Genomic DNA, 23,750 nt, shown 5'->3' on the forward strand with positions numbered 1-23,750 from the left:
CAACTAGTGGTTGGACCTGTGTAACTCGACACTTTGTTTCAAATGTTTGGCTGGAATATAAAGTCCGGCACATCCACAATATCTATGATGACAGCAGTCAAGGAGAAACATTTTTTTTTAAATCTCTGTCACATAATTTTACCGCAACTTCGTCTACAAGAAGTGCAGTTTCACTCAAAACTGTTGAATTTCATCAATGCCCAAATCCCCCAACGATGCAACATTGCACCCGCTGCGTTGGTGGAAGCATTGCATATTACTGCTAAACGAGTTTTGATTGGGTGTCAATTGATTACATATTAGTCGCAAACGCTTCAATTGAAATGTATGCGAAAGGACTGCATCAATGCATGTCATTATCATACCATAAATTGCTACTGTTTTTTGCAAAGAAACTTATGAAGAAACTCTCATCCATTGCAACTGCGCTAAATTGGACTCTTAACGGTGTTTCATGCAATTTTGCCAACTAAATCGCTGTCGTCTTTTAATGATTCTAATGCAGTTCTCGTAGAAATGTAGAAGCATATCGTGTATTCAACAAAATCGAATGAACCAATGAAATATGAAACTGTAGATATACCTGTATTGTCCGCCTGATGATTCCATTTTGATCAGATGTCTCCATTAGATAATATTTGTAGTGGAAAATATTCCCAATTTTAGCCCATCTCTTAAACGCATGCATTTTTAACCTCATTCTTAGATGCCCCTCTCACAACTGGTGGCTGGAACTGGTACACTTTAAGGCGGGAATTTGAGCTTATACATAAACAGAGGTCAACACATCCATCGTAACCATGGTGACAGTGCATGATGACCAGACTTCAGCTTGTACAGGCGATTTTCAAAAATTCCTCAGTGATGCAACATGCACCCGCTGTGTTGATGATTACACTGCACAAAACTAAACGATTTTTGTTTACATGTACAATGTATGTATATTTTGGTGTGAATTGATTGTGTGTATACTGATGGGCGCTGTAAAGGATTTTCCTATGAGCGAAATGCATAAGATCTGTTAGACAAAAAGCTAGGGGGATGGGGTCTTTTCTTGAAAAGATTTCTAAAAAAAAAAAAAAATTAATCATTTTCTGTTTATCAAAATGTATATTTTTCATGATAAGTAACGAATTGCGCACTTTCTGGGTCCTCAAGTACTTTAGCTATGAAAGGGATGACTTAAAAAATATTTTTTATGCAAACTGATATACCAGTAAATAAGGATATACTGACTAAAAAGAAAATACATTGAGAGAGAGAGAGAGGGAGAGAGTCCCATAAGCAAATCAAAATCTTAGATTTGACAAAAGGTTAGCTTATTGTTTTTTAGAAGAATGTTGCTCTTTTTTTGTAAACATAGATAGTATTTAATAATTTCGGTACTATTGCGGTTTCGTCTGAAAAAAAGATGATAATTATCTGATATCTTGGCGTCAGCCAGTACTAGATAGATGTAGTTAACATGCCCGTAGGAAGCAATTTCACTTTGAGGGGGCACAACCATACATTTTCAGATGGGGGGGGGGCACTATTAACTACCAAAATTCCTTGACAAGCAAAAAAAGAAAGGTCATCAGACGTCATTATTGAGGGGACACAAGCATATACTAGCTTATTTTCTATAGTATTCTATATATCGGCAAAATTATGCCCCCCCCCCACCCCCACCCGGTTCCTACGGCCATGGTTAAGGTTTGTTGTACATTCTTATGATAACTCACCTTGGATATTTTACAGAGCACAAATATTAATGAGAACTCCGAACATGCTTAACACCCGATCAAGATCAGAGCTTAGGCATTAAAATAAACTTATATTGATATCATTATTGTCGCATTATAGTTTATATAACTCGCGAACAAAAGCAATTTGAATACGTTATAGAAGTGAAAAGTAGATGTACATTCATTTTGCAAAGACTTGAGCTCATTTTCAATAATTAATTTATTTTTAATCTTGATAATAAGGAAGACATTTTATCCGTTCAAGTATGTGCTAAAACTTTTTTTTGGGTCAAGTATCGGTCATTCCCATGCTTAAACAAGAAATATATATAGAAACAATACGGGTATATCTTGTTCTCAGATTTAATATTGATTTATGATGAAGCCGAGTTTAACTTTATTTATAGGAATTAATTTGTTCATGTCAGACAAGCATTTTAGGAAAGCTAATACCAGGGCATATATTTGTAGAACGTACACTGCACGATTTATAGGACATACTAGTTGATATTGTTTTGTCATGATGCTTTCGACATATCAACGTAACTAGAATAAAGACCAAAGAAAAAAAATAAATAAAAAAATAAAAACAGAGAGAGAGAGAGAGAGAGAGAGAGAGAGAGAATTCAATTAGCCTCCAAAATTCACAATAGACATAAACTTCCATTTTATTATTCAGTCGATATTGCTGCCATTTATTTCTGAAAATAATAGTTCTGACTAAGTGAAACGTAAATTGTATTATGAAATTTATTTTGTTTAGCTTTCCTGGCAACATACAACGTGAATTTGCAAAATTTGAAATGCATTTAATTTAACACTAAATCTTTGTAACATTTAACGAAATCGTGCTTGGTTTGAAGGGCTTAATATCAGGGAAATTTTGTAGTCTTTGAACAGTACTTTGTGTGTTTTTCAAGATGGACTCTCGCCATCTCGTCACCGACTCTTTGCATTTACATTAGCTTTATTCCAATGAACGTTGTACTTACGTCATTCAAAGGGAGATCATTTGAGTACACCAAGAGTTACCTTATGCAAATTTCACAAGATAACTGCTAAGCATTTGAGAGATAAGTATAAATTGAAGATTTCTGGAGGGAGGTGGTGGGCTAATATTTCTGCTTGTTTCAGGCAATAAAGGCACGTGAACCAGGCAATAAAGGCACGTGAACCAACCTGCTTCATGTATCTGCACATGCATGTACATGCATTGTACTGCATATGCAAGCTGTGAACCTTATGCTTGATCAAATAAATCACTCGTATTCTAAGGGAAGTATTTTGATATAGTGGGGTTTTTTTAAAATAAATTTTTACCTCCGATTTTTGAATCTTAATATATTTTTTATTCTTGAAACTAATGTCTTGTCTGCATAAATCAGAGTTGTGACTGTGTTAATTTTGTAGGATCCAAATAGTAAGAAAACATATTCTTTGCAATGATTAAGAATGCATTTTTCGTACGAATTAAGATATGGCAATTACAAGGATGTGACTAAAAAGGCACATGCTCAATGTTAAATTAAAAACGATACAAAACTTTTCTTATCTGTTGTGAAGAATATCATACAAAGTCATTGTTGCAGTCTTTGAAAAGTAACTGTTTTGTGAGTTGAACTCTAGTCATCACGTGACCAGAAACCGTTCTCGCTGTCAATCCGAAGCGTGAAAACTCTAACGGGCTTTGTGAATTTATGTAGATAAATGTTTTTCATGAAAACTGTCATAAGATTGCATTTTTACATTCATCATAGATACATTACTACGCATTGCCGTTACAAGATCAATAAAGAACCCCCAATTACTTTTTTTATAATAAAATTTATGAAATTTATCTACGATGTATCAGACTGCGTGAAATTCGTAATCCTGACAAAAAGCTCATGCGTAAATAATTGTGAGGCCTAAATAATTGTGAAATCCAGATATTATTTTAACCACATAAGACACAAACCAAAGCCAAATAAAAATCTTCAAATCCCAAGACACCACTGCTGCATAATACTTGTTTAACATACCAATGAAGATCACTTGATATTTCTAATGTTCATTCGACAGCAATTGATTTTCAATTGTGTGCAGGTATACTTTAATTCTTTTGGTGCATGCAAAATTTCAAGCATGAAATCAGAGAGAGAGAGAGAAAGAAAGAGAGAGAGAGAATTCAATTAGCCTCCAAAATTCACAATAGACATAAACTTCCATTTTTATTATTCAGTCGATTTTGATGCCATTCATTTCTGAAAATAACAGTTCTGACTAAGTGAAACGTAAATTGTATTATGAAATTTATTTTGTTTAGCTTTCCTGGCAATATACTACGTGAATTTGTAAAATTTGAAATGCATTTAATTTAACACTAAATCTTTGTAACATTTAACGAAATCGAGCTTCTTTTGAAGGGCTTAATATCGTGCTTGTTTTGAAGGGCTTAATATCAGGGAAATTTTGTAGTCTTTGAACAGTGCTTTGTGTGTTTTTCAAGATGAACTCTCGCCATCTCGTCACCGACTCTTTGCATTTACATTAGCTTTATTCCAATGAACGTTGTACTTACGTCGTTCAAAGGGAGATCATTTGAGTACATCCAGAGTTACCTTATGCAAATTTCAAAAGATAACTGCTAAGCATTTGAGAGATAAGTATAAATTGAAGATTTCTGGAGCGTGGTGGTGGGCTAATATTTCTGCTTGTTTGAGGCTTGTTTGAGAGGCAATAAAGGCACGTGAACCAACCTGCTTCATGTATCTGCAACATGCATGTACATGCATTGTACTGCATATGCAAGCTGTGAACCTTATGCTTGATCAAATAAATCGCTCGTATTGTAAGGGAAATATATTGATATAGTGTTTTTTTAAATAAATTTTTACCTCCGATTTTTGAATCTTAATATATTTTTGTTCTTGAAACTAATGTCTTGTCTGCATAAATCAGAGTTGTGACTGTGTTAATTTTGTAGGATCCAAATAGTAAGAAAACTTATTCTTTGCAATGATTAAGAATGCATTTTTCGTACGAATTAAGATATGGCAATTACAAAGATGTGACTAAAAAGGCACATGCTCATTGTTGAATTAAAAACGATACAAAACTTTTCTTATCTGTTGTGAAGAATATAATTCAAAGTCATTGTTGCAGTCTTTGAAAAGTAACCGTTTTGTGAGTTGAACTCTAGTCATCACGTGACCAGAAACCGTTCTCGCTGTCAATCCAAAGCCTAAAAACTCTAACGGGCTTTGTGAACTTATGTAGATAAATGTTTTTCATGAAAACTGTCATAAGATTGCATTTTTACATTCATCATAGATACATTACTACGCATTGCCGTTACAAGATCAATAAAGAACCCCCAATTACTTTTTTTATAATAAAATTTATGAAATTTATCTACGATGTATCAGACTGCGTGAAATTCGTAATCCTGACAAAAAGCTCATGCGTAAATAATTGTGAGGCCTAAATAATTGTGAAATCCAGATATTATTTTAACCACATAAGACACAAACCAAAGCCAAATAAAAATCTTCAAATCCCAAAACACCACGTACTGCTGCATAATACTTGTTCAACATACCAATGAAGATCACTTGATATTTCTAATGTTCATTCGAGAGCAATTGATTTTCAATTGTGTGCAGGTATACTTTAATTCCTTTGGTGCAAAGCAAAATTTCAAGCATGAAATCAGAGAGAGAGAGAGAGAAAGAGAGAGACAGAGTGAGTGAGTAAATTCTATTAAGTGTATTTTTATATTTGTTTCCTCCAAATCTCCAAGAATACTTAAAATATGATATGAATTTTTTATATTTATTCTTAGATTATTTGTTAAAACACTTGGACTATTGGTCTGATATATCAAGTATAGTAGAAAATACAAAATAATCATTAGATATATGAAGCACAATATTTATTCCATTCATAAAACAATTTTGCATAGAAAATTGTAAACATGTATAAGTATATAAAAAATATGTGACAATAAAAATCTGTTTGTAGGAAAAGTCAATATCTATAATAAAATAAATTCGGACTGTGACAAATGTTTAATCTAACACCACAACAAAGACCTAAACCCTGCACGAGGCATGGTAAAATTATAAAATGTATACATGTACTTCCGGAAGCACTAAAACAGTAACACATATATTTAGCGATGAACGTTTACTTGTTGACCTAAAACAAAACAAAAACAAAAACAAAAAACAAAAAAAACCCCACAAAACACACACACAGACAAACAAAAAAAAAACCCGAATAATTAAACAAACTGCGTATCGGCCTGACCCAGGTGATGTAAATGAAAGATGAACAAAATTTGAATTTAGTCCTGACAAATGGAAATTCAGTTCAGCATTTGATCAAGAAAATTATTCAACGCTGCTCAAATATTGAATATCGCTAAAAAATACTCGTAAGAATTTCAGAACATATGCAACAACATGTACTGCTCATAAGTAACAAATGGAACTAGTCTATCTAGAAATACAATTAACACATACACACAAAACAAACAAACAAAAATCATTGTTTTGCATGGGGGATGAAAATGCAATTGTCGACGAGGGTAGCGTACCCCACTACTCCGTCCCTTACAATTTCACCAGTTACTTTTATATACTGGAAGGCAAGCTTACATATGAGACAACAGAAAAGAAGAAATCCATGCATATTCTTCAAATAAACTCTTTAAAACCTGGGCGCAAAACCCACTGTTTGCCTCATGGATACTCTGTGAGCAAACTGAAACTTTTTACATATATATGCATACTTAAACTATTTACAGGATGAAAATAAAAGTATAGCTAGCATGTTTCAGGATGATATTCATGGATTTCCAACATTGTAAAATCTTGAATGTCGCCTTATCATGGTAAAAATTTACAGTTTGGTTGATAGGTCGGTATCAATATGTGGCGTGTAACCGTTTGTAACGTCTTTCTTTTCTGACAAATCTATTTGTGAAATCTCTAACGCCATGTTGTGATTTCCTTCGTGCTGTAGCTTCTCATCCTGGGTTGTATGGAACTGTGAAATAAATTCCTCCTGAAAATTTGTAAAAACATTCAGTTAGGTTTAAAAAAAAAATATGCATGTACCTATCATCTCCGTACAACGGTCAAAATGTGGCTTGAGAGGATGAATACCTATTAGAGAATTTTTATTCTCGACTTATCATTTTAAAGGAGAAGGAGAGGAAGAAAATAAACCTAAACACGATCCAGATCTTTCAATATTTTTTCTTCGTATTTGATAATTTCATGGATAAGTACAGCTGCATCTACCCTGGTAGTATACATTTACACCCTCATTTTATGCTCAAAATTATTTTCAAACATATTAAAAGCCAAGAAAAAAACTGTCAACAAGTTCTATTTCAGTTTTATGTCAAAGTTTTACATATACTTACATCACCATGCCTGACGCCACATCTCATTTTACGACGGAAAGACTCTGGTAAAAATGGCATAAAAACATCAAAAAAGGGACAGATAACTCTAGGATCAATCTCTGACATTCTTTTGTGACCACCTGAAAAAAAAAATTCAGACAAAAATGACAGGTTGTTCAAGGCAATGATAAAACATTTTATTGATAAACTTGTGTAGGAAAAAAAAAGAAAACTTTATTGAAAGTTTTTGAAATTACATGTACTACTCTGGCACTATTTTCATTGCAAGAAAAGTCCATAAAAATAAAAGTCGAGCCTCGTTAATCCGAACGCCAGTAATCCGGACAGTTCATCTCCTACACGAAATTTATGGGAATCAAAATTAAAATTTAGATCTACCAATTATAAAAGATACTTTTCAGTAATCAGACGAATTGCTTGGGAACACAGACGTCCGTATCAGCGAGTCTCGATTGTATTTGAATGCGGATGATGACTGGGGGTTGAATTAAATTTAGACAAACCTGTTATAAGACTGACAATACTGCCTATAATAAGAACAGTTATAACCGCTAGTCCTGTGTACCAAATATAAGACATCCGGTAAAGCAGAAAGTAGTCCCTGCCAATACAAACAAGAACCAGTAATATAGGAAACATTTTTAGATCGCAAAACTAATGATGACATCATATCAACAAAATATTTCACAAATTATACAGTGTTAGTAATTTCATAGTTTCCTTCTATTAAACCTTTAAACTAAACTGTGAATAAAAGATAAAATATTTTAATGCTTAAAACTGTGATTCAAAGACGTGTTTTTTGGAGTGGGGGATGGAGATGGGAGTCAAAATATGCTCACTCGGGTGGTTCCGGCACAGCCGGAGTGGTGCTTGCAATCGCAGCGGAAGTGGTTGGGGCGAGGGTGGTGGCCACTCCCCTTAGAGCATTAATGGCTGTCATGTTGCATCCTGCGGTTGTCAGAGGTGACTTAGGGGTAACGACCACATTATTCAAAGAAGTTCCAAGGCCAATCCACGCAACAAATGCCAGAGATGTCACAATGCCGACGGTTCCTCCCTGTGATCAATTTTAAAGGAAAATATAAAATTATTATTTTTACAAAAAATCAACGTAAACACAAAATATAGTTTCAAACATAAGAATAAATTAAAAAAAAATGCCTACTTTGATTAAAAAGAAAACATACTTATTTTCAGGGATGCAAAACAGTTACATTACTTGTTTCAGAAAGCAAGTCATGAAAACATTTTAACAACCTTGTACTAGTAAAATATTGTCAAGTTGACATTTCCATTGGTAAACCGTTAACGAATTTAGCACCCTTCTAACGCGAGATCTAGGGACATCACCAGTGTGTTAAGTATTCAAACTTCAATCAATAAAGGACAATTTCATACCCATGCGTTTCCCCAAGGGCACAACATTCCGAAGGTAAACAGACCCAAAAGTGGGCCACCTAGGATACCAAACAGGACGTACGCCAACTGTGTAAAGAAAAAAAACAAAATACAAACTCTCTGCAGTGTGTAAAAAAAAAGTTGCAAAATTCAGAATTCATTACTTTTTTACTTTTAACTGGTAACATGATGATATTTTATCATTTACTGCAATCTGGAAAGACCGGTTTTTTTTAAGAATTCGAAGATAAGTAGTTTCAATCAAAGCCTCTATAAATAGTAAAAAAAAAAAAAAAAAAAAAAAAAAAGCAAGAACTTCTCACAAACTTCACACAAGAATCACAAATGATTCGATAGTTTTTTCAAATATGTTTGTAAAATCTCTTTACTTTCAGTTCGCAAGTGTCCTATGCTGAATACACAAAAATCATAATTGTTTTTGCAGTTACACCGACTAGCAAGCCACATGCATGTTTATTATATTAGTATATTATTAACATGTTTGTTGAGTAGAAAATAAATTTTTATTTTCATTTTTTAAATAGGTAAATTTTTCAAATACGAGTATAGTACATAAACCTCGCTCTTTTGGCAAATCCTTCATAGTTCAATTATAGTTTTATCTTAAGATCGCCTTTTAAGTTTATGCGCAAGATTCCATGCTAAACGTTTTTAAAATACATATACATGTATACACCATTGCTTAAAAAAATTATTTAAAGCTTTTTCTGTGTTTAATTCGTTTAAATATTGTAATGAAAAAAGAAATAAAGTACATATGCTTTACAACTGTACCAGTTTGTCCGTTTTGTTTCCATTGTACAGTGTGCACATGTATAAGTATTTAACATACCTCTATATCATGAATTCTTATTTTGCATAGTAAAATATTATACTTTGATAAAAAAAAAAAATAATCCTCATACATTTACATAAAAAATGACAAAAAGATAAATAAATACCTGTAGAATTGCACCAAGCTCTGAGACGAAATACGCTAACGCCAGACAAACTAGACCACAACCAACCACTATTTAAAAACATCGAAGTCAATAGCTATACATTGTCATTCAGACATTAAAAATCATCTAACTGTACTCCGTAAATTTTAACATAAAATATTGGATCCCAAACAAAGCTTAAAGTATAGATCTACCTGCAGAGTATAATATTAGAAACATTGATTTCTAAAAGTTTTTAATATAAGAAAATCAACTACAGCTATATAAGAATGATAGTAGAATAAGCAGAAATGTATAAAAAAAAAAATTAATATGGTTTACCTGTTGCTTTAGAGAATATGGTAGCTGCATAACCCGAGATTTTCTTACAAAAGTATGGCTTGACAAAATCCTCTAGTAGGACTGCGGCTACAGCATTGAGTCCAGAGGAAATAGTGCTAATGGGAACACAAAATTAAGGCACACTGAAAAATTGCACGATTTATTTTTTTCTCTTCAGAAATTGTTATGTGTTATTCATTTACAACTATAAAATGATACCTTAAACTTCCGCTAAAGACACACGACAAGACTAATCCTGGTAATCCGTGCAAATGTCCCAACAAATCCATAGTAAACAAGGGAATCAACTTAAAAAAAACAGAACATTTTATTTTAATTCAATATAGAATACAGAGCTTAATTTTCTGAACAATATCATTCCACTCACTTGGTCCGTTTTCTTGATAACTTCAATACTGACAGGGTCGCATGTGGAATAAAATGCATACATAACTACTCCAACAGAACAGACAAGGGACAGAATCACAAACATCCCGGGAAAGTTCAGCCATATTGCTCTGTAACACAAAAGTCTAATAATGGACACGAGAAACGTAATTCTGAATAGACACATGCAGTTGTTTGGTTTTTTTTTCTTGACATAATTTTGGTACAAACATGTTTATGAGCTTTTCATGTTTTTAATGTGTTTTGCTATTAAGTTCCACCTGTCATTATCAAATTTTAATTTTATATTCAAACTGGACATTGACATTTGCCACCGCGGCCATATGTGTGAGCAACACAGACCTGAAAATCTTGAAAAAATATTAAATGAAAAATTGTTCTCTAATCTCTAAAACAACGAATCCCTCAAAGAAAAATGATCGATCCACCCCAAGAAAATTCATAGAAATTGTCAAACTCCTGTCTGTTCAAAGTATTTTGTTACAGATCACAATTGTCATCAAGTTTTCATTTCTTGAGAGTGTTTAAAAAGACCAAAAAAAAAAAATTAGAGTCACTGTGAGCAGTGAGCTCACAAATGATACCTCCAGCTCCCGTAAGAGTATAATGGCAAACTGTAATGTAGGGAACGCAAGCGAAATAAACCGGACGTTTACCTCCATCACTAAATACCCCCCCCCCCCACCTCCATCACTAAATACCCCCCCCCCCCCCCACACACACACTTTTCAACCGGCAGATATAGCCACTCCATCCCCCTAACTCTATGGAAGGAGAACGCAACAACAAAGAAATTGCTCAAACAAGATAATTCATAAAGGACCAAGACTGAACACAATGCTGTTAGACAACAATGTCAACTGATAACCAGATAGAATGGCAGATGAAAAACTACATCTCATATCTTCTCAAATGAAAAAAAAATGATTATAAGGGTGAAACCAAGAGAATATTTGGTATTTAGTGAAGAGAATGAAGTTATCTTGCCCAAGCTTACAAAGGAATCTATCAGCAAAGATAAGAAAGAAAGGCAATTAAGAAAGTCAAAGTAAACACAGCAACTTAGGTATTTCACATTTTGTCACAAAAGAAAAGGAAGTTAATAAACTGGCCTCATTAATTCTGTCTCCCTAGCAATTGGGAAACTTACAGAATAGGCTAGTTCGTGATTGTGAAAGGTATATTACACACTAAATTGTTCAACTGACACTTTATGAAAATAACCTTGAACAGTGTATCAATAGGTTTACATATATATATCATTTCAAGCTACTGGGGTAGAACCTCTTTACACATACAAAAGGGCCTTTGAAGTATTTTTTATGCTGCTATATTGCTCCCGAATGCGTATGAGTCGAAAAAAAATCAAAAGTTCATGAGTAAAAATTTTTAATATAAAGAAAGCATGTTTAAATTAATTTTGGATTGAAAATTGAAATTGAAAATGATGATTGATAGACGTGTATAAAGGAAGATGTTAATAAGTGTATGACTTACGTTCTGGCATGCTTCACTGATGGCACAGATATGGCCCGCTGAACCTGGGCTTGGTTGATTCCGTAAATCGCCATCCAAAAGAACCCGCCACCTACGACTACATTCCACGTGGTGTGTCGTACAGAGGGGTCAGGATCGAATCTACAAAGACAGATGGAGGTGTTTTTACTTTTTTGCCTTTATTTATCACGTCCTGTAGCAGAAATGTGAAAATATTATCTGTCTAACAACATTGAAAGAAATCTGTTTACTGGAAATAAATAAAATAGCGTCATTTCAGATGAGAGAGGAAAAAATTCAAATACTCTTCTTTTTGTATTGAATTTGTAAGACCAGTTTTTGATGTGAAATAAAACCATATCTTTATACGTTAGTTCTAAAAAAATTTGATGTGGTTATATCAACAAGTTTAGTTCATGTCAGTTGTTGTTCCAGTGAGCCATCATAAAAAAATATCAATCATTAACTGTTGAAACTGAAAAATTAAATGGAACTAAACTGAAAACATTTCTTTTCCAAAAATGGGCATGTAATAATCCCAGTTATTATATATTGCGTTTTAAAAATATCCGAATGCAAAATATTTTTAGTGCAAGACGTTTATTTCTATTTGTGTGACAAGCCATCAATAACCCGATGATTTAGTATACATGTACTTAATTTCATCCCCAAATATAAATTTGGGGTTTTCCAAATAAAAAAAAAAGAGGTCAGAAACACACCTTAGTGCAATGATGAATTTCTGATTTAGTATACATGTACTGAATTTCATCCCCAAATATAAATTTGGGTTTTTCCAAATAAAAAAAAAGAGGTCAGAAATACACCTTAGTGCAATGATGAATTTCTTCTGTCATTCCCTATTTTAATCATACATCGTTTTTTTTAAGAGCGCTTATATAAGCTAAAGTTGCAACCAACGTTCGAATAGCCGAGGGTATTTTCCTGGGGGACAGCCTCAGCGAAACGGATATAAAATTTCAGGTACATATAGCCGAGGGTGTTCTGCCGTAGAACGGCCGGAGATTTCGCGAGGACTAAATATCCAATAACGTCTTTTAAAGTTAAGAAAACATATCTGATAAGTCAAATGATTTTCTCGTGAAATACATATGGACGTCATGCTTATTAGAAAAATTGTTTACATATCTCGTATAAGATTAAATTTTCGCAGAAAAAATGCATATTAGATAATCCACAAAAACTTCTTGATGACAGGTATATTAATTTTTTTCAGATCTGGATCTTTTTTCTTACACTAAGCTACGCTAAACAAATTCAATCGATTCAAACACTATGTTAGATACAAATATATATATTACATAACCAAATATAGAGAGAAAAAAATACACAAGAATACGGTACCGCTTTCGTAAAACTATAATATACTCTAAAATAACAGTTACTGATTTTATAATTAATATGTCATAGGGTACTTAACGTAATCTCGACAATACGTTACAGCCGTTTTCATAATTTCTCACATCTAGTCCGTTATGTACTTTTAAAATCGTAATCATTTAGAAAAAAAAAATCTACGAGAAATCAAAGAGAATATATAGTGAAATAAAATAAAAAATACTCATATTTTACGTTTTGGTTGTAAAAAACGGTTTTATTACGTTACGGTGTCCTTCAGGATATCACCCACAGCTGTATGAATCCGGAATTTTATAATCCTTTTATTACGTTACGGTCGTGTGACCTAGAAGTGCCCCGACATCATTTATAGAGCGTATAAAATCTGATATATAAATTAAGGTAATATCCAAATCGGTAAATCAACAGTTATTATTATTCGAATTACATTGTTGTTTTTAAGATATATACGACACGATTCAAATATTTTTTTAAAAATACAACTTTCTACCATATGTATAAAGTTTTTGAACAATGTTTCAAATGTCTCTTCCAGAAAGTAAACCTCATGGTTCATGATACTGACTCAAAGAAAAGTATCCTCTGGTTTCTTTCGGCAATGTCCCACGCAACATCAAGCCCGCCAAGCTTCATACTTCCGGAAATCAACAAAGCCAGCATCCCAGCGAACATAACCAACATTTGGAACGAATCTGTCCAGACGACAGCCTTCATACCTCCCTACAACAACGAAAGCAATTCACAAAATTGTCAAAACCACGACCTAAAACAGCAGATACATAAAATTCATAAAATAACCAGGGTATTTCACGATTCTCATTTAATTCAAAAAATATATATATGGTCTATGATTCTCTGGCATTAAAATGCTAATCACGTACTATGGGAATATCTTGTTATATCCCGGTAATCGAAGATTCGAGGGCGTATAGTTTTTGGTCTGACTGCCTTTTTGTTTGTCCAGCAAAACTAACGTTGGCTGTAGTTTCTGAACGGCTGGTGCTTGGGCTTTCATATTTCACATGTGTATTTCTTGTGACAGGACCTTTCTTTGAGTATGAACAGTTTTGATCTCATGACCTTGACCTTAAAGTTTGATCTCCTTTTTTCAAAAAAAAACAAAACTTTAACCTTGGCCATAACTTTTGAACGATTAGTACTAAGGCTTTCTTATTTCTCAGGGTAACCTTTCTTTGGATAGCAACATTTTTAACCTCATGACCTTGGAGTTTAAGGCGCCCTTGAAAAACTGTAACCTTGGTCATGAGTTGTCATAGCGAGGCAGTAGTGTTTCAGAAACTCATCTTGCTTACTCAGTGCAATCCTAATGCATTTATAAAAACTTACCAGGGTAGTGTAGAAAATACAGACGAATCCAACCGCAATTATGGAACCCCATAATGACAATCCTGTCACTGAAATCAAAATGAAAAAAACCCCATAATATTGCGATTATTTAAAACAATACAAAGTTAAACACATGACCAGAATCACTATGCGAATCACTTTGTGGTTCACTCACCTGCATTGAGAGCTAAGGATGGGCCGTAGAGCACAACTGCCATATATAGCAACTGGAAAAAAAATGTCAAAATTGAAAACAAAAAAAAGTAAACAAGATGAACATGCATCTGAATTTTTATGGTGTCTTGATACGAGAAGTTCAAGAGTATAGTCTGATTTTTTTTTAATTTTTAAAACAGTTATTTCATCAAAATCTGTGGATTACATGCACAACTGATTAACACATAAACTATAACATACAATGTGTGAATTAGACGGTAATACCCTAAAATTAAGATTGTCTTCAGCAACAAAACCAATACTTAGCCTTACCATCCAAAGGAGGTAGATAATGGACCCAATCACTCGACACACGTGGCCAAAGCGTAACTCTATATACTGTAAAATAACAAAAAAAATCAGATGTCTTATATATATATATATATATATATATATATATGATGCTGAATTTTGCCTAATTTTTACGATTAGCTAAATATATTTCGTAGTAAAATTTACAGTTTTTTGCTCCATTTCCTTATTTGATTAATAGAAGGAAAACGTAAAGGTTAAAAAGTTGGGGTATTTTTACACTGGGATTTCAATATTTTATGAAGGGGAGAACGTAGCGCACATTATTTTGTACGTACAAGGATATGTTGAATAAAAAATACCAGTTATATGCAGTTCTGTGCCACTGTGTATAAGCAGCGAATTTACAAATCCATTCAAATGTGAAAATCGTGAGGCTTTGTCAATGGGTATCTGTTAGAATTTTTCATGTATACTCAAATGGAATATTTCTGTTTACATTGGTTTGAATTTACAGACACTCGTATAGGGTTTCAGAGAATAAAACTTGTCTAAAGTGTATGCAGGTTCTTGTGAATTGCACTCAAATACATTGATTATGAAAAAATTTAATACAAAAAAATTACATGTATATCAGTTGCTTCCTAAAAAAAAATGTCTTTTCTCAGCAGCAGTTGTTTATATATTATATAAGCCTAGTTCATATGCGCACATTTTACTCACATGTGTAAATTTTACATATATGACAATTTTACTGCTGGGATGTTGGTATGTAAATGTAATTTTTGCGATGCGTTCACATGCACTAGCAAACTCTGTATAAATCACTATTAGTAATAATGAGGCAATTTTCAAATACTAAGCGTATATTTGTTTTAGGATTTTAATTCTTACTCTTACACTGTATATACTAGTAGTCAAATTCTTGTTCTTTCTATGTAACAAAAGAATATTTGTTTTTCAAGCATCCATGCAGTACCCCTTTTCCAACATGGGCTCGTCACGATCTCTTTGTCTTCCTACATTTTGACCACCCCCGGACTACAATGTAGTATTTAATAGTGTTAGGGGTAGTCAACAAGTAGGAAAAATAGATCGTGACGAGCCCCTGTGTTTTCATGGCCATTTCAAATGTTACTTAAAAAAAACAAAACTTATTAATCAAATCGTTTGCAGTCAAATTTAAAAGGTGATTCGGAATACTCTAAATGACTATATTTGAATTTATTGACACAACATGTCACTGTTCTTTCTAGTATAGGATATAAATCATATAATGCACATGTCAGGGAAATGATGCAATATTTCATTGACAATTTCAATATCTGCGAAAGTGAGTAAAATTTGCTAAGCCTTCACTTGGCGAAATACACCAGGAGTAAATAAAGTTAATTTGCATCTAGTCTGATTAGATGTAAATTTTATACTATAGGAGTAAAAATACTCTTATGCAAATCTTGCTTCCCTCAACTCCCCGGTTCACATGCGCCAAAATACGCCCGTGTGCAAAATTTATGTACATGTAAAATATTAATGTCTATACATGTACTATATTATGTTCTGCTGTAGTCTATTGTCAATTCGGTGGACATATTCGTCGTATTATATATATATATGTGTGTGTGTGAGAGAGAGAGAGGGTGTGTGTGAGGGTGTGTGTGTGTGTGTGTTAAATTTAGCTCTTACAATACTGGAGTATATGTTAAAAAATGCGCCCCTTTCTCATCTCTCTACAGTCCCGTTCAAATGTGCCCATTTGTAAACACACGGTGTGCTTCTGACAATGTACAGTATGAAAAATATAAACTGCTTTGCTCTTCCAAATGTAATTTATTTTGTGTTCATAAAGGGTATGTGTGACGGTACATATTGTCGTTTTGTACATATTGTCATCGGCGACAATATGTACCCACCCTCACCGCACATATTGTCGTCCATCGGTACATATTGTCGCCGGCGACAATATGTACCGAGACACCAGCCTTATTTTCCTCCTGCATAATGGACGACAAAATGTACAGTCAAGCACAAGTACATATTGTCGTCGGCGACAATATGTACAGTCAAGGTCGGCATATATTGTCGTCGATATATTGTTTTGACAAATATTTACTTGAGAAAGGAAAGAGAGATTGACAAACACACTCACACGCACGGAGGGAGACAGACAGAATTACTCGCAATACTGAAGGGAAAAAGTTTTTTGGTCAGAAAATTGTGTCCAGAACTGATGTACATCACTATGAAATGCCAAGATTACATAATTCTTGAGATATCTGATAAATCAGCCTTTTTTTTCCCTGTAATACATAGTTGGAGATTGAATACATGTATTAGTTATTTTGTTCAGTAATAATGATTATTTAGAAATAATTTTTGCGTTATTCTTAAATACAATCATGTGCCGATATATTTGGTGTTGGGGTAGACATTTTTAGATCACCTGAACCGGAAGTTCAAGTGACCACATTTTGTCTGACCGTCCCTCTGTCTGTAAATTTTTCTTCAATTTCTGCTTCTCAAGAACTACTAGGTCAATTTCAGGCAAACCTGCCACAAAGGATCCGTGGATAAAGGGGATTCAATTTTGTTCAAGGGTAAAGGATTCTTTCAAGGGAAGTAGTTAAGAATAATGAAAATTTAGTGACATCTTTTAAAAATCTTCTCAAGAACCACTGTCTCAGGAAAGTTCAAACTTATGTGAAAGCTTCATTATGAAGTGTAGATTCAGTTTTATTCAGATCATGTCCCTCGGGGGAAAGGTGTGTCTACAATAGGTGATCAAAGTTTTTCATTAAATATTTAGAAAAAAAATCATTTTTTTTCAAGAAGTACTGGGTCAGAAGAGATGATATTTATTTGAAAGCTTCGTCACATAGCGTACGCTCAATTTTAGATGCTTGCACGAAAATGATTCCTCACTGATTCCTCACTGCTCAATGACCCTGAGTACCAAGTATAGGTCTAAATTTCCAGCCCTCCACCGGCAAGTGATGACGTCTACATACGAATGAAAAATTGTCGACAAGGACATTATAACAACAAACAAAAACAAAATCAATTTTGTTCACACAGAGGTAGGGTGGGACCACAATGGGTGATCCACAGACAAATGTAGCACCAGCGCACCCCCATCCCCCACATCCAGCCGGTGGTTTGATTTTTTCTTCTCTGCTTTGGTAAATTCTGATTGTTTAACTTTTATATACTCTCAATTTAGTCTACAGGTAAAATTTCATAATTAAATAATTTACTTAACATATACAATAAAACACCATTACATATAATTGACTTTTTAAAATTTTTGGCTTGTCAAAAAAATTCTGAACCGTCCGCACCTAACCCCCCCCCCCCCCTCTTTCCGTTCTGAAATTTCTGGATCCACCACTGAGAACAGCAGTAGGCCCGTGATTAGTGATGCTTATATGGAAGCATCCTCAGGTAGCGCAGATCCAAGTATCTTCAAATCAAACCGGGCCTAGGGTGGGACCACAATGGGCGATCAAAGTTTTACATAGGAATATATGGGAAAATTCTTTTGAAATTATCTTCTCAAAAACAGCAAAGCAATGATTAGTCATATTTATATGGATTGATTGATTGATTATTATTGTTTAACACCGAGTCGGCCAAATTTCAGCGATCAAATGAAGTGTATATGACCTATTTTGAAGTTTATGGTTTCTCTGGCCCTATTTATAACGAGCATTCATTTGCCGTGCATTGTCATGCAACATGTTCTGATGGACGGCAATGTAGGGTAGGTACACATTGTCGTCGGCGACAATATGAACAAGACGACAAAATGTACCGTCTCAATCACGCTGCATCAAATAGCATACGAGACACGTCATTGTGATTCACACACCAATTACATTCACAAAACTACCAAAAAACAACAAAAGAAATCTTTGAGCAACAATATCTGTGGGGCGACAATATGTACAGTGAGGGTGAGGCACATAATATCGCCAGCGACAATATGTACCATTGTAACTTTTCAGCCGGCGACAATATGTACCGATGGACGACAATATGTGCAGTGAGGGTAGGTTCATATTGTCGCTGACGACAATATGTACAAAACGACAATATGTACCGTCACAGTATGCAGCAAAGTTTGAGACGGGAAAAAATTTTTGCACTCAAAAATTAAAGGAACAGGGTGGTAGAAGCATACTTTATGGTAAGAAGGCAATGTTATTTGATACATCATACTCAGACGAGAACATAGAACTTTTGTGGGGAATAACCCATTTGTAACGCAGGTCATGACCATGATCCAATGTGTCCCTGTATGGCATGTCAAACGTTGCAATATTCGATCTTTTCCATTTGCATTGTATAATTTTCCATTTGTATTGTATAATTTTTATTTGTATTGTATAATTTTCCATTTGTATTGTATAATTTTTCATTTGTATTGTATAATTATTTGTATTCTATAATTTTCTATGAGTATTGTATAATTTTCATTTGTATTGTATAATTTTTATTTGTATTGTATAATTTTCCATTTGCATTGTATAATTTCTTATTTATATTGTAAAATTTCTTATTTGTATGCGATAATTTTTCATTTGTATTGTATCCGCGGACTGTTTATTTGTTTCGTTACGAAGGATTTCATTGGTCAAGTTTCAGCCTGTATCGGGTTGAAGATGTTCCGGATGCTCAAAGCAAACTGGGCTCATATGTATTTGCTTGCTTGATTGATTGATTATTGTTTAACGCCGAGTCGGCAATATTTCAGCCATATTTCGGCGATATATGTATTTGCGTGCATGTTAGACGGTCATTGGATTCTAAAAAAGGAGCGCTGGTAGATGGCAAATAAATAATCTGTCCTTAGAAATGCTGACTGAGAAAATAAATAAATTGACCTTGAGTGGTGGAACCTACCTCCACCCCCAAAAAAACTGAGTTTTCGGGTTTGGGCGGATTTTCTTCTTTTTGTTTTTCTCCTTGTCTCTGGTCATATTGGAAATAAATATTCTCTCCTGCGAGAGAATGAAAATAAATAATCGGATTCGACACCCCCCGAGAATCAAATGGTCGTCCCTTAGCATGCACTGCAAATAGAGGAGCCGAGTTTGTGTTTGTAGAGAATGCGCGATCGGAACTGTGGGAAGGGTACCAGACTAAGTTTGTGATGGGCACCTGAGACCTTTATACAGACTAAATTTTATGACCAATGACATCCTTCGTAACGAAATAAATAAACAATCCTCGGATACAATACAAATGAAAAATTATCGCATACAAATAAGAAATTATACAATACAAATCAGAAATTATACAATGCAAATGGAAAATTATACAATACAAATAAAAATTATACAATACAAATTATTTTTTTTACAACACAAATGGAAAATATAGAATACAAATAAACATTATACAATCCAAATGGAAAATTATAAAATCCAAATGGAAAATTATACAACACAAATGAAAAATTATACAATACAAATAAAAATTATACAATACAAATGGAAAGTTATACAATACAAATGGAAAAGATCAAATATTGCAACATTTGACATGCCATATCCCTGAACTCATCTTAAAGAGTTTGTTCTATATTCAGTAGAATTTCCACCCTAGATATCGTGTAATTCAAATATGTCTATACTCTCAATCGGAGGAACAGCCTGGTGCATAAAAATGCAGGTGGTTTTCATCCTATTGCAGCGGTTAACCCAAAAGTACACAAGCAAACGTCTCCTGAAGTTTTTTTCCCTTAACAGTAAATTCGGGTATGCAATCAGGGTGGATAAAGGGAAATTTACCGGAGAAATTTATAAAAAATATTTTTTATAAAATCGTTATTTGTTCTCTGCTTGCTTTTAAACCATGCTGAAAGCTTAGTTATATTTAACCAGTTGCTATTGTGTGTTTTTGAAAGTCAATATAAAATCTGCAGGAATACAACACACGTATTCGAAATGCAGGTCAAAGATCCTTTATTTCTTTACAAATGCATGCAGTATCCGATAGCATGTTTTAAAAAAATCTTTAAATCTGTATATAATGAATATGTTCTTTGTAATATCGCTTCTTATCAACACTTTTATCTTTTTCGTACTAGGAAATTTTATTTATAATTTTGTTTTTATATAAAAAATCAGTTGGAACACAAATCTGATGATTCTTCATGCCAGATGAAACTCTTCATATACTTCGGTGTAAGTAAGTTCATGAATTTGCTGAACAAGGTTCCTTGTCAATCTTTTACTGCATGTGTGAATTTATACAAATCACTTCTCTTGACCATTCAAAAGACCTTAGATCAGGTACCTAATACATACGCTCTGCATGAAGTACTTTCCAATAAAAGATAATTGCTTAATACATGTATATGATATTTTAAAGGTTATTTTGAAGTTGCACTCTTTTGAACAACTGTTGCCGCCTTTAACGACAAACATTGGGACACCCATACCATAGCCGAAGGAACGGGGGGGGGGGGGCGGCCGGGGGACCAGTCCCCCCAAAAATTTTGATGCAGAATGTCGGATAACAAAAGTTAAAAAATAAGCTAAATCTCTACAATACATTGCACATGAATATAGGGACATAAAACATTTGGTATATGAATTAAACAAAAATGTGTTTGAAAGAAAAATGTGTTTTATCGCGAAATTAAACGTTGATGTTTCCCTTTAATATACTAGTACATGTACATGTATTAACGATACATTAAAAATCCTTCCTTCAGTATTTATAGTACATGGATTGTTAACCTTTGACATTCACCTGTGTCATTTAGAAGTAATGTGCCAACCACACATGTAAATAATAATACAATATTACATTGAGGAGAAGAATGTGTGTTTAAACACTTTTCTTTTTCTTTTACACGACTCATTTTAGTACATGTGTATGTATAAATATTGTGAAATAAGAATTGTGTCTATGACAGAAAAGATGCTTGATACAGAATCCAAGTAAGCACACGTGTCTAATACTTAACAACTCAAAGGATTTGTATGATTATCAGCAGTTTACGTATATTGAATATTAATGAATGCAGAAATTAATTTGATTTTGGTGAATCATCATATGTAAATGGTGATTATAAATAAAAGCCATCATTCATCGTCTTACGACGACGAACTACATATGACAAGGATATACAAAGAAATATGGAAAATACATAGGGAAACAAAACTGCCCATTTAATCTATTTTTTTTTTTATTTGTGTCCAAAATAAAGTCTAGTTTTAAAAAGTTTAAACAGGAAGGGAAAAAATGAGTATTTTCATGGAAATCGTACCGTTTGATAACGATGCAACTAAATGTATTTTGAAGTTGGACCAAAGTGCTGAGGTAGATTTTAAAATCTCAAAACAAGTGCCAAATTAAGAAAAGACTTAAAATACCTGAAATACGCTGGTTATTTCTAGCTGGTAGAAGACGGGTACAAAGATGTGGGCGGTTCCTGTGGCTGAGATGATGAACCCGATGGAAATCCACCAGTACATGGTGTTATTGGTGTATACCTCAGCTGGGGTACCCAATAGGGTGATGGCGGATATAAAACTGGACAAGAGAGATAACGCCACCGGAAAAGTCTGCATCGATCTTCCAGCCAAAAGAAACTCTTTCTCATCCGTCTTTTTTCTGTCTTTGATGGCATAATATAGTCCAATTGAAGCTGAGATCAATAGAGTTATACCAAACACTACATAATCCACAACATTAAACGTCACTTCTTCACGTTGCTCAAAAATATAGTCGTAATTTCTTTCCATTTTGGTAAAATTCTTCAGATGTCTCTAAGAAAAAGCACAAAATTTCTCAGTCGTATGTATGCGTAAGCAAAAGTTCGTCAAGTCACACTGCTTACCTTTGAGAATGAATGTTTACAAGGGAATTTTTCGAAAACTCTGTCGACCAGAACGACGGGAGCAAATTTGACAGTCAATAACGTGTTTGTCACACACCCCAACTCCGTAAGAGATAAAATAAACAGAAATTTACGGTCAGTAGTTGAGAAACACCGTTAAAATGTTGTTATAGTCTTGTCGAAAAGTGCAAATGCATACCTGTGTAAATATTATTAAAAGCCTTCACCTTTCTTCAGGTATCCTCAGGTTAGATATTTCAATGCGCGATAATAAATCATGTTTTCCTAATTGATGGGATAGAGAAAGATATATGGGCATTCATCATTGACGTCCAATGGACAAATGGGCACTTCTAGCCTATCTTTTGAAGAGACTTTAAAGTCATTGAAAATTAAAATGCTACAATATGCAAGTATTTATGCTTTAAAGAAGAAATGACATTTGTCATACTGCCTGCAAATTATTCATAGTTGTAAATATGGTTTAGCATTACGACTGTGAGAAAATTAATTAAAACATATATATGTATTATAAGAAGTCGGATAAAGTATTCATTTTTTTTCTCGGAACACAGTCATAAAAAGTTTATTTTAGATTGATATACATCCTCCAAATATCAATCTGATTTATAATGTTGATAGTAAATGTCGACCGTGTGGTATTCTTTATTTAAATCTGATCGTTATTCGTAATTTGTAATTTCTTTACTCTTGTTTCAAAGTTTTACAGATATTTCTATACAGCACATGCGCTAACAATGTATATAAACGGAGAAACTTACGAAAAAATTCTATACATTTAATATACTTAAATGGTAAAGACATGGTTCCATTTCCGATCTTGAAATTTGTTTGAACTTGAACATAGAAACCTGATTTTTCTTCGCTTTCCGAAATTGGACTTTCCCATAAATTCAGATATCAGTAATACTTAAAAATCCCTCGTCAAAGATAAGATATCAGAAGTAACA

At 33.6% G+C, this 23,750-nt stretch overlaps 1 protein-coding gene across 1 annotated transcript; it reads right to left on the reverse strand.

Annotated features, from left to right (window-relative positions):
* Window positions 1-5,674: 5,674 nt before the first annotated feature.
* Window positions 5,675-22,833, reverse strand: LOC133184677 (sodium-dependent multivitamin transporter-like). The gene is made up of 15 exons (XM_061319756.1): window positions 22,313-22,833; window positions 14,949-15,014; window positions 14,635-14,686; window positions 14,460-14,527; window positions 13,678-13,832; window positions 11,733-11,873; window positions 10,216-10,345; window positions 10,047-10,135; window positions 9,828-9,943; window positions 9,507-9,574; window positions 8,545-8,631; window positions 7,986-8,203; window positions 7,647-7,744; window positions 7,141-7,262; window positions 5,675-6,776 (listed from the first exon to the last, which is right to left on the reverse strand). Exons 1-15 carry the CDS (start codon window positions 22,682-22,684, stop codon window positions 6,612-6,614), a joined length of 1,947 nt encoding a protein of 648 aa, XP_061175740.1. The 5' UTR covers window positions 22,685-22,833; the 3' UTR covers window positions 5,675-6,611.
* Window positions 22,834-23,750: the final 917 nt, after the last annotated feature.

Source organism: Saccostrea echinata, unplaced genomic scaffold (assembly GCF_033153115.1).
Source record: "Saccostrea echinata isolate AGI-Se365-2 ecotype Australia unplaced genomic scaffold, CSIRO_AGI_Sech_v1 ptg000010l, whole genome shotgun sequence".
Lineage (NCBI taxonomy): Eukaryota > Metazoa > Mollusca > Bivalvia > Ostreida > Ostreidae > Saccostrea > Saccostrea echinata.